General features: G+C 42.7%; 1 protein-coding gene, 1 long non-coding RNA gene and 1 other non-coding gene across 6 annotated transcripts in view; 2 read left to right on the top strand and 1 right to left on the bottom strand.

Moving 5' to 3' along the window:
• Positions 1-8,881, bottom strand: part of LOC116666312 — a 114,144-nt gene extending 105,263 nt beyond the window's left edge. Inside the window, exons 1-2 of one of the 2 annotated variants that reach the window (XR_004323081.1) lie at positions 8,813-8,881; positions 2,021-2,052 (exon numbers count right to left, since the gene is read on the bottom strand). This is a non-coding gene — a long non-coding RNA (uncharacterized LOC116666312). The remainder of the gene's footprint in view (positions 1-2,020; positions 2,053-8,812) is intronic. The other variant, XR_004323080.1, reaches the window with a different exon arrangement.
• TRNAV-CAC lies at positions 5,910-5,981 on the top strand. Its single transcript has one exon. It is a non-coding gene; the product is annotated as a tRNA-Val (tRNA).
• Positions 8,882-9,034: 153 nt separating the features above from the next.
• NPHP3 (nephrocystin 3) overlaps positions 9,035-12,370 on the top strand; it is a 32,479-nt gene continuing 29,143 nt past the window's right edge. For all 3 annotated transcript variants that reach the window (XR_004323054.1, XM_032488240.1, XM_032488245.1), the window contains exons 1-3: positions 9,035-9,549; positions 11,230-11,355; positions 11,926-12,076. Coding sequence is in view for 2 of the 3 variants with exons in the window: in XM_032488240.1 (XP_032344131.1) it covers positions 9,148-9,549; positions 11,230-11,355; positions 11,926-12,076 (679 nt within the window). In the remaining variant the exon portion in view is untranslated. The remainder of the gene's footprint in view (positions 9,550-11,229; positions 11,356-11,925; positions 12,077-12,370) is intronic.

Here is a 12,370-nt window from a genome sequence, read left to right on the forward strand (position 1 = left end):
TCATCTGAAAAACGGATGTGTAGAAGATAACTCAGATCCTGCTAAAAAAGAAGACTGGCATCTTCCACCTTTTGACCTCAGAACTTAACAGACCATCTTCCTAGAATGGTTTGATTGATTCAGACTGGAAGAGCCACAAAAGTTGTCAAGAGACACCAATTTAAGGACAGTGGTGATATCTGCTTAAGGACACAGATATGCCACTGTTTTCTATGTACAGGGAAGCTGGCTTTGAACTGTCAATCAAAACAGCATTCAGAGAATGAAATACTTATGTCAGGCTTGTGAAATATTCTTTAGGGTCACCTTATTGAGTTACTTAGAGAAAAGAATTCAGCTAAATTAAGTAGACTGTTTTCTGGATCTCTGCAGAACAAATATAATGAATTCTAATACTGTCCAGTTTACCCATTTGGCTATTGACAACTGCTAAGAATTTAACTACTACCAGCTCCATTTTCAGATGAGGACACTGAAGAGCGAGCAGTCACCCAGCTTGCTACAAAATCTTACTAGAACCTAAGCAATGGGAGTTACATAACAGCCTGTTCCTTCTCCTCCAGGTTCCTTCTCTGATGGAGCATCTGTCTCAGCCCAATGGAATGTGCCTACTTGAACCTGGGCTATAGCGGTCCACATTTTAACTTTTTTGAGAGTAAATTTTCTTTATTAAGATAGAGTAGACACTTAGAAAATGCAAAAATCATAGGTGTAAAGCTCAGTTAATTATTCTAAAGTGAACAACTCATGTTACTACCTCCTAGATCAAAGAATGGGACACTAGTGGCAACCTAGAAGGCCCACAGCATGCAGAAGCTTTTCAGTTTTGCTGTAATCCACTCATATATTTTTGCTTTGCTGCCAAGACCAATGTCAGGGATCCTCTATGTTTTCTTTGAGTCTTCTCTCTCTTTTTCTTAGTCTAGCTAGTTTTATCAAAAGAACCAACTCTCAGTCTTGTTGATCTTTTCTATAGCTTTCCTATTCTCTATTTAATTTACTACTTCTCCACTCTTTATCACTTCCTTCTGTAGGTAACCTCTTCATACCTACAGAGGGCCACAAACATGAACAGGGGTGACAGCAAAGATTTCATAACCTGAGGATGGATGTATTCTTAGATAATCTGAGTTAATATGCTGGAAGTGTGATTTCACAGAATACATAATACAACGGTGTTAAAATTATTTTTATTCTGCACTTACCATAAATAGTATTCTGCATGCTGAGCTGAAACAATAACCACCTTGTCTAACATTGTCTCTTGAGAAACTAAGGTTCAAATACTAAATACTATCCATATACTACTTGTGAAGAAATATAGTTATTTTTCTTGCAACCACAGACCTCTGCTAATGCCCCAGTATCTGACTTAAGTCAGAGAAGGCAATTCCTTTATCAAATGTATGCAGTAGTGAAGACTTCAGTTCTTCTCTGTGGGGGCTGATTAAATCTGGCTCCTTGCCTGCTTCCTGTCATGAGGGTCATGAGTATGGGTAAGAAGTGATGTCACTAATGACAGCCTGAAGTGGGCACTGGCTACCAGATTTGGCATGGGTGGTTCCATAAAAGAAACTAAGGTTATATTTAACTGCACAGTTGAACATGAACGGGGAGGAAGGTAAGGGGGAGAATAGCCCTAAATTTCAGAAACAAAAGGACATCCCTCAGAAAGCAAGAAATACATGGCTTCCTGCATCCTAGAAGTTGCTTCTGCTACAGAAAAATAGACCTGCTTTATTTGTTAAACAAACGTCCAAAAAGTGACGTACGCTTTAGAACCACAAGTAAATATATTTGATATCATATTCTTAACAAGATCCACTGCAGCTCTTTTTAAATCATGGCCTCTGATAGATCCATACATTTCCTTAGTCCAAGATGAAGCAGCCCAGGGCAACCCTACCCACAGAGAACACAGCTCGTGAGGAATGGACACTCCATACTTAAAATATTCTTACTGTCAACTTCCCTTCCACTGCACCTGTGCGTGTTGCCTTTGTTTCACTCTTGTACTCACCTAGGCATTAAACTCTTCCTCTTCACCGATTTCTAGGAAAAAAAAAATCAAAAATCCAATCATATATCACTCATATGTAGAATCTAAAAAAAAAAAAAGAAAACCACACACACACACAAATAAACTTATTTACAAAACAGAAACAGAAATTTATTCACAGACATAGAAAACAAACTGATGGTTACCAGGGGAGGAAGGGAGTTGGAAGGGATAAATGGGAATTTGAGATTTGCAGATACTAACTATTATATATAAAATAGATAAACAAGTTGCTTTCGTATAGCATAGGGAACTATATTCAATATCTTGTAGTAACCTATGGAGAAAAAGAATATGAAAACAAATATATGTATGTATATGTATGACTGAACTATTATGATATACACCAGAAACTGACACAACATTGTAAACTGACAATACTTTAATTAAAAAAAAAGAATATGAAAAGGAATGTACGTCTGTATATGTGTGACTGAAACATTATGCTGTATACCAGGAATTGATGCAACATTGTAAACTGACTATACTTCAATACCAAAAAAAATCCAATCACAGCAATCTTTTTGTGAGGGTGAACGTTTATTGAAGATTTGGAACATTTCAGGGGAAGTACTGCACAACATTCTACCATCTCTCCACAATCTTCCTTCCTCTTTTTCCATTTTCTTCAATCTCCTCCCTTCCCTGTTTGGACTCACTCAGCACGGCTCTCTATCAGTCAGGACAGGCTGCGAAGTGCCATGGAACAAAACAACCCCCAAACCTGCGGCTTAATACAAACATTTATCTGGGAATGAGACCTTCTCTGGTGTGCTTTGAGAGTACCCACAGAGGAAATCTGAGCCTAAGCCCTACATTTACACCTTTTACATCATGGATAGTTATTCAGAGACTGAAAATATTACAATATGCCAAGGAGGACCTTATAATTCCATAAAAGGAGAACTTTATTTTGGCCTAATGATTGCTAGATTAGCAGTTCCTTCAGAATATGTGGTAACTTTAAAAAATTCAGATGCCTGGACCTCATCCATAGATATTTTGATTCAGTAGATTTGATGTGGGGTTCAGGACTCTAAATTTTTATCAAGCTCTCCAGGTACTTCTGAAAATTATCCTGGTTTGAAACCTCTAGTTCAGGGGTCAGTTCAGGGGTCAGCAAACTACAGCCTTCAAGCTGAATCTAACCTTGCCACCTGTTTTTGTAAATAAAGTTTAACTGGAATGCAGACATGCTCATTCATTTATGTACTGTGGATGGCTGTTTTTGTGCTATAATGGCAGAGCTGAGTAATTGAGACAGAGACCATATGGCCCATAAAATGTAAATTATTTACAATCAATTCCTTTATAGAAAAAGTTTGCAGACCCCTGCTCTTGTCTGTTTCAGGACTAATTTCCAGAGTCATGTTATTATTAGTGGCGGGAACTAAATAAAGCAATATAGGTGATCACTACTGAAAATAACAATACCTGGACTGAATTCTTACAATCTTTATCTTTATATGAGAAAGATGATTCTCTTCTGTATATACAAACTACCAATTTTTTCCTGAGTTATACTGCCCCCTAATGGTATAAATGTTAAACCACAGACGTTTAATCAGATTAGATGTTCCCCCAATGTTAATCAACTCCTGAAATCAGTCACTACAGACTGTAGCTAGGGACTTTAGGAACCAGTTCACTCAGTAGAACTGAGCAAGACTAAATGGCCTGAGAGAAGGTTGGCATTTTAATGAGAATTAGAATCTCTTCCTTCTGTAAAGTTCCTTTCTCTTCAAAAACTGTGACTCCATGTAGCATGTCTAATTAGACAGTCATTTACTCCTAAGGGGATACATTTTCTTGGGGATATTTCGGCCATTCATGATGCCATGTGCATCTCCCAAATTGAAGCACAATACTATCCATATGGTCAAAATCACATGTGCACTCATTATGATGAACTGTGATGAAAGGAAAGAAAGTTTAAATAGGAATCTAGATGCATGCAGACATACACAAAGATGGTTACCAAAGGGTACTGCACACATATGAGGCAATAATGAGACAGCAGAGGATGAGAACGGTGGCTTTCCCCCTTGACTATTGATTAAAACCCTCCGAGGACCTTTTATAACATAATGATGGCCAGATCTCCACTCCTGTATTTTCTGATCCTACTCGTCTGGGGAGAGCCCCATGCAGCAGAATTTTTTTTTTTTTAAGCTCTCCAAGTAATTTTACCATGTCCCATCTAAAAATTGTCACTTGCCATCTGCCTCTACAAGGATTAGGTCTCTAGCTGCTGCAGTCACTGACCTTCAACACACCCTGAAAGGAGTTCAGGGCAGTGATCAGGAATGAGGCACTCTGTGCTCTGGGAAAACTGGCAGAATAGACCTTCAGATAGTCAGATATTTTTCTGGGGAAGATTTTATGAGCCCAATTTCTTGCATTTTCTCATATCTAGAAAGGCACTAAAATATTAACAAAGACAACAGCAGCAACTCTGCCAAAATGTGTGCTTGGCTGCAGGTACCCACATTCACCAAAATCACATATATACTGACTTCCCTCTTTACCTCTTGGGAGCAGTTCCTCAAGCTATCTGAGTGGCTATCTCCCTGACTGTAGTCCTTACTTTGCCCCAAATAAAACTTAACTCACAACTCTCATGTTGTGCTTTTTTTTTTTTTTTCAGTCGACATGTGTAACCAAGGTTAAGAATCATTTTTCCACAGCAGTGTTTCTCAAATTTTAAGGTATATTCAAATCACCTATGGATCTAAAAAGATGTGCACACTGTGATTCAGTGTGTCTGTGATGAAATCTGAGAATGATTCCTAACCAGCTTCAGGGTGATGCTGATGCTGCTATGTGTGGACCACACTTTGAGTGGAAGGAATTAGATCATCCCCAGCCACGAGCCACAGTTTTTATGCAATCTCAGTGGTTCTGAGATCTTAAAGTACATATCACCTGGGAGCTAACTAAACTTGCAAATTGGCAAGTTCTAGTCTCAGAAATTAAAACTCGGTGGATTTCAGTTTTTAACAAATGTCCCAACAGATTGATATTCATAGTATGAACCACACACACACTTACCTACACAAATGGTATTTATTCTACAAATCACATGTTTTTAAAAAGGCAGCAACACTGCTTATTAATTTTACAAGCTACCTTGACCAAATGTGGGGAAATGTTTCTCTTGATCTGGGTGAAAGAAGAAATTATTCTCAAATTCATTGGCTTAAACCAACAATTTTATTACATCTCATGGTTTTGTGGGCCAGGAATTTGGGCCAAGGTCAAGCTAGGTGATTCTTCTGTTCTCCCTGTGGTGCTGACTGAAGTCACTTAGTCACTTAGTGGTATATAACTAGCAAATAGGTTGGTCTGAAGAGTCCAACATGCTTCACTTCACATACCTTGGCTAGAAGGCTGGGCCCACTGGGCCTGTCACCTGGAATGCCTACACACCTCTCCAGTCTGGCAGTCTTGGTTGGGGTAGTAGGTCTCCTTACATGGCAGCTCAAGGCTGTTGAGACTGTTCCAAGACAAAGGAAGTGGAAGTTGCCATTCTCTCAAGTCCTGGGCTCAGAAACTGGCAGTGTCATCTCTACTGGTCAAAGCAGTCACAAAGCCCAACCAGATTCAAGGGGGAAGAGTCAGAAATGGGCTGTAGTCATGGGTGTGCAACCAGCCCTTTGTAGAACCACAAGTGCAGTTGCATAGGGACCCGAACTCAAAAGGACCCCATGCTTGGTTTAATGCTCTGCCATCTTGAAATTATTTAAAATTTTTGAACAAAGGGCATTTTCATTTTGTACTGAGACCCACAAATTATGTAGCCTGTCCTCATCATAAACCTCACTTTTCAATGGAGAGAATATTAGGGGGGTGGGGTATAGCTCAGTGGTAGAGCACGTGCTTCACAGGCATGAGGTCCTGGGTTCAATCCCCAGTGCCTCTACCAAAAAATAATTTAAATAAATTAAATAAACCTAACTACTCCCCCCGGCCCCAAAATAACCCACAGACAAAAATAAACAAATAAAACAAAAGGAATAAAACTTTTTAAAATGTTTTTTAAATGGAAAGAGTATTAAAAATTTTGTAGCCATCTTTAATCAGTCATAAGCTGCCTTCCATAGACATTATTCCTCATCAAAGTTCTATATTCAGAGCTATCCTTTCAAAATGCAGACTGAGGTTTGTTGGTTAAATTCAATACAACATAAACAAGGGAAACAAATTATGAGGCTGGAAATTGGAGTAAATTCTGTGATGTTTTAGGATTAAGAAATATGTTGGAAACCAATCTCACTATTATACTAAATACCAGCTAGCACCCTGTAACTGATCACCTCTGTGCTCACTCTCTCATTTAGGTCACTTATGCATTAACCAACAGTTACCCAAGGTCAGTATGCATGCTAAATTTTGCATACAGTCTTTGATAAGAAAGACAGCCAGTAATCACTATATAGGGGGAAGCCTCCATGATCTCACCAAACCTGGTTTTGAGTTTTGGGGCATCCGCAAAACTAAGTAAAGTTTATTAAGGAAGGCAGTGACAACCTCTATGCTTTTTGAGGACAGGGCCACATCTGACATCTCTCTGGGTCATCAGTCATTTGCACTAACTACGTTATGTTCTTAGCAGAGCTCAGTAAGGGTTGCTGGTGATGAATCTAAGCAACAAATGGAATAATCACAATAACAACTACCAAAAAACCCAGATGGATAGAATGTAGACACAATTAATGAAGGATAAGGTCAGGAAAACAATCAAGCACAGTACTCTGCACACAGGCAAAGATTACTGAATTGAAATGATTGATATAATAAACTCCTGAAAAGTATGATTATCCAGGGAAAGTTTCTTAGAGAAAGAAGCTACACTTTGAAAGAAATGAGGGTGGGCAGAATACTGAAAGGAAATAGAAACTATGTTGGTATGAGGAGGAGAAGAAAATCAACAAGATTTGGGTAGAGGAATGTGGGGAGACGGAAGTTACTGGATAGATGAGAGGTGGGGGGGGTCACTGCTTCACGGCACTTGTTTCAGGCTGCAGAATCTGAATTTACTCCACAAGCTGTGGGAAGTTAGTTTAGTTTCTTCTTGGTTTGGAAGAAATGGGTGATGGTTTTAAATTTTATTACTCAAACATAATAATGGAAGTCTCTAAGGATGCACATTCCAAAGGAGGTACAAGACTAATATGCATAATTTTCCAAAGGAGATGGTCTGAAACTTAGTGAAGGATCCTTAAACCGCTGATTCAGCTTGAGGGTACAACAATTAGAAGTTAGAGATCAGAAAAGGTCTTTAAAAGAGAGACGTTCTTGAGATACTTGATGGTGGGAACGTTCTCTTTTATCCCAGGAGACTACCTGAAGAAGTTAATATGTATCTCTTGAAGTCTGAAGAACACAATGGCCTGGTGTCTGACTTCCTCCTGAAGAAAATCTAAAGGGTAAGGGAAGGGACTGGCTACTTTGATGGAGGGAGTGAGAACTGGGCTGCATTCCCACAGTTCTTTGAGGCGAAGATTGTGCTTCCTGTTGTGGTAGATGTTGTGATGCCTGAAAGACTTGTTCCTCCAGCCACTGTAAGTGATGTCAGCAGGCAGTCCTCTACTGTCAGTCTCCACTGGGACTGCTCTGGCTGAAGAGAGCTAATGACTAACTGGTATAGTTGTATAAGGTCCTATCCCCCACCCCAATTTAGGACAACTCTGCAGGGCCATCCCAGCTTCAGAAGTCCCAGTAGCTCAACTTCTCCCGCTGATCAACTTTTCTTTTTTCCCTCTCTTTCTACAGGTGTTGATCTCAAGGGGACTCCCCAAAAAACATACGCCATGGTTATCTCCATCTGAGTCTGCTTCACAAGAAACCTGACCTGTAGCACCTGTAGATCAGATGTAGGCCCCATGGACAAGTGAAATACCCTGGATCATCTTGCATCTGTCCAAGAGGGACCCTATGGGGATGGACAAACATCAGTGGAGAGGATCCTGGGGAAGGAGTGAGCAATAGCTGGAATAGGGCTGCACCAGCCCGGGTCAAGGGAACTGAAGATTAAAGACTTCCAGTTATGAGAGGGAGAGGGGTCTCTGAAGAACTTACAAAACTCCCTGTGAGAAGGAGCTTTAACAGTTCTCCAAGTCCAAAGAGCACCTATATCCAGCTCACCAAGCTGTCAATCAAATGAAGTATTTCCTGCCCCTTCGCCTGTCCTCTTTCCCAGGGCTCCAAACCTGGAGAGGACAGAAACTCAGCGGAGGGGCAGAGAACACAAGACAGGGTAAGAGAGCAGATGCCAACTCGGTTCTTTCCCTGACTTAAAAGCCTAAAACAGTTCCCCCACCTCTCTCCTCAAACACTGTAATATTCTACCTTTCCCTTTATTTGGTGAGATGCCTCATAGTTCCTCTGATGCGCGGTCTCCACAGTCCTTTGTTGCAAAAAGTCAAACCCTCACCTTGTCTAAGGATTGTCCATGGGGATCTCAGGATGCAAAGCCTAAAAGCATTGTCTTGGCTGGTCCTATGTCTCTCTGAGGTCATTACAACTGCACGCCTACTGAGAGACACGCAACGAAAGGCGCACAGCAGCCGCTCAATAATTTCTCAGATTTCCCAGTTGCCTCAGGAGCGGAGCGCTGGGTCAGCAGCGGCGGCAAGACAGAAACAGCAACAGCCCGGGTGGACCAACTGCGGACCCAGGCCAGCGCTCCCTGCGAGGCACGCGCCGGTCCGCAAGCCTCCAGACAGGTAGAGTCAGCGGAGTAAAACCTACTTGCGCTCGCTTGTGGGCCCTGACGTAACGCAATGGCAGTCCGGCCGGCTCCACGCTTCTCTCTCCGCCCCGCCCAGTCCTGCTGCCCCGCCCCATCAGTTCCGTTCCTCTCGCCCCGCCCAGCCACCCTGCCCTCGCCCTGTCCTTCCAGGTTGCCCCGCCCTGTCCCTCTCGTCAGCCCGTCCCTCCTCTAGCTGCTCGCCCCGCCCCTTCCTGCTGCCCGCCCCGCCCCGCCCGTCCCGTCCCGCCCCCTCTTGCTGCCCCGCCCCGCCCCGCTCGTCCCGTCCCGCCCCCTCCTGCTACCCTGCTGGCAAGTAGCTGCGGCCGCTGGCGCCATGGGGACCGCCTCGTCGCTCGTGAGCCCTGCGGGCGGGGAGGTGATCGAGGACACCTACGGGGCGGGCGGCGGTGAGGCCTGTGAGATCCCGGTGGAGGTGAAGCCCAAGGCCCGCCTGCTGCGCAGCTCGTTCCGCCGGGGCGCGGGAGTGGCGGCGGCGGCGGCGGGGGCCGGGCCCGGGTCGCTGCCCCGCGGGGCGGGCGGCGGCGGGCTGCTGGGGGCCAGCTTCAAGTCCACTGGCTCGTCGGTGCCCGAGCTGGAGTACGCGGCGGCCGAGTACGAGCGGCTGAAGAAGGAGTACGAGATCTTCCGGGTCAGCAAGAACCAGGAGTTGTTATCCATGGGCCGCCGTGAGGCCAAGCTGGACACAGAGAACAAGCGGCTGCGGGCCGAGCTGCAGGTAATGCGGGGCCGGGCGCTCCTCAGGGACTACCGCGACACCCGGGGAAGTGAAGCCCGGGGCGGCCTGCCCACGGCCCCGCAGCCGCTTGGCCGCACTGCCAGCTGGACCCTGGATGCCTGACTCCGCCCCTCGTCCATCCTGTCTCATCTCCAAACCGAGAAAGTCTGGAAAGTTGAGCAGAAGCTGCTCAGAATTTTAGTTTCAGGGGACGTATTGTCTTGGGGTCTAAACTGATTGCTTAACTAAACCTCCTCCCCCTTTCTGTTTCTGGCCATGCCTCCGGACACTGAAGCAATTAGCCTGAAAGTGTCCTGAAGCAGCAAATGCCAATCTCCAGGGAAGTAGGTCCACACGGGGCACACATATACACAAAAGACTGGTGACATCTGTTGAAGCAACTCATCAAACGCTTCCCAGGACTTTTAAAACCCCCTGCCGCCCCCCACACACAATTTTTACATACCTCCAATTTCTTTGTGAAGTTCCATAGCTCTTGGGGTTTAATGATCTTGAAGTGAAATTTTCTGGAAGCCTCCTGCTTAACTGCTCTAGTTGAAAACGTTCTCTAGGTGTAGTCAAATGCCCTTAACTCATTTGATTAATTTACTCAAAAAACAATTATCGCCTACACTCCCTGTAGTAGATCCATTTAAACTAATTAAAATAGTATATAAAGCAAAAGGGTATTTTTCTGTGGGCAAAGTTGTGAGACTTTGTGCCATCTTTTGGGGGCCCCTCTAAGCTTGCTCTCTATATTTGCTGTGGGAGAAACTTATGGACAGCCCAGGTATTCCTGGGCTCATTACAGTAGGAATAGAATAAATACCTCAGGCTGATTTTTCTAAAAGAAAGAAGACTTCTTCCTTCTAGACTCGGCATTCTAGTTAACACACCCACTCCTGTTAGCGGTTGTATAGTTAGCACTATTATCTGGGAAGACATAAGCAGTTTATCTGTTGTCTTAGCAATTTCCTACTGGGCAGTCTTAATGCACTTGCATATATGAAATGGACTTAGACATTTCAGACATCTGATTTCCATCCAAACCATTGTTCAGTGGACACTGCATATTGCAAAGGACTGTGGGGTGGCGGTGGACAAGAAGGCTGCACCAACCAGGGCAGAGTGCACTAAAGTGTTGACATATGTCCCAGTCCCAGGTTATTCCTATTACCAATCCTGATTCCTCACGTAACCCTTTCCTTTTTCACTTATCTAGGCTTTAAGAAAACCTTTTCTGTATTTATTTAACCCATTCAATCACACATTTATGGGAAGCCTGCTGTGTGTCAGGCACTGCGAGGGCTCTGGAGATAGCAATATGAGAAAGGCGTGGAGTCTCAGAATTAATTATCCTTCAGGTTAAGCTTTACAAATTGTACTTTTTGTTAAAGATGGAGAACAGGTGTAGGGAAGATTAAGAACTAGTGCAGTATTTCAAAGAAAAAGTATTCATTTCCATTGAAGGCGTAATGTTAAGTGTCTTCATCTACTATAATTTAAGCATATTTGCATTTTTTTATGTGTTTGAATAAAATGGCAATATGCAGTTCTTGATCACTGGTAAAAAATAAGTAGATTGTTAGAATTCTAAGATGTGTAATATGTATGCAAGATAATATAAAGTTCAAGAAGGCATGTTATTTTTGTTAGAAATAACAAGATAAATTATTCCAGGCACTTCAGAAAACTTACCAGAAGATACTTCGGGAAAAGGAAAGTGCTTTAGAAGCAAAATACCAAGCAATGGAGAGAGCAGCTACATTTGAACATGACAGAGATAAAGTTAAAAGACAATTCAAGGTAAATTTCATACATTTTTATCCCCAAAGTGACACAGAATAAAAACAGTTATGTTTTAAAAGTTCATATAATGCTGCGATGAATAAATAGAAATAGTTGTTGAAGCAGTCATGCAAGTTGTAAGAACTAGACTAAAGCACTTTTTACATTTTTTAGCTGGACCAGGTAAACTTGAGAGTTTCAAAGAAAAGATATGGAAGTGAACATTTTAATAGAGATTTTGAAAAAAAAAGTGTTTTTATTAGGGGAAGGCATTTAGAAATGTTTGGGGACGTTTTGTAGTGGGAGGGCAGTACTGGCATTTAGTGGGAGGGGGACAAATTTGCTAAACCTCTGGTACTGCATTGGACAGCCCCACATCATAAACACGCATCCTGCTGGAATTCCAGCGGGTTCCAGTTACAAAACAGCGATGTAGAGGTACTCAAGTTATTCATCCTATAAAAGAGGCAATCAAGGACCAAATGAATGTTGATTTTATGAATAAAAGAATTTTCCCTTAGAAGTTGATGACACAGTTGCTTTTTGATTATGGAAAAGGGTTTCAAAATTAAAATCTTTCTTTTCAAGATTTTTAGGGAGACCAAGGAGAATGAAATTCAGGATTTATTGAGGGCCAAGCGAGAGTTGGAGAGCAAACTTCAGAGGCTACAGGCTCAGGGGATCCAAGTATTTGATCCTGGGGAGTCTGATTCAGATGACAACTGTACAGATGTTACTGGTAAATTTATTTCCTATGTATAATATCTTGAATGTAATGATCCTGTAGAGCCAACTTTGAATCCTTTTAAGCAATTGCTGTTACAGATAGAGTTGCACTTTGTCTTTCTTTCTCAGCTGCTCTAACAGCTCTTTTCCATGAAGTCCATGATGTTGTAGAGGTTGAGCTTCCTTCTGTCTTATTGCTCTGCTGACCTTAACCCATAGCTTCTCTCTCTGGTCTAAGATAGCTCCTCCAGGTCCCACCATCACATCTGCATTTTAACCAGGGAGAGAGGGAGGGGAATACATTACT

This window comes from Camelus ferus, chromosome 1, assembly GCF_009834535.1.
Source record: "Camelus ferus isolate YT-003-E chromosome 1, BCGSAC_Cfer_1.0, whole genome shotgun sequence".
Taxonomy (NCBI): Eukaryota; Metazoa; Chordata; class Mammalia; order Artiodactyla; family Camelidae; genus Camelus; species Camelus ferus.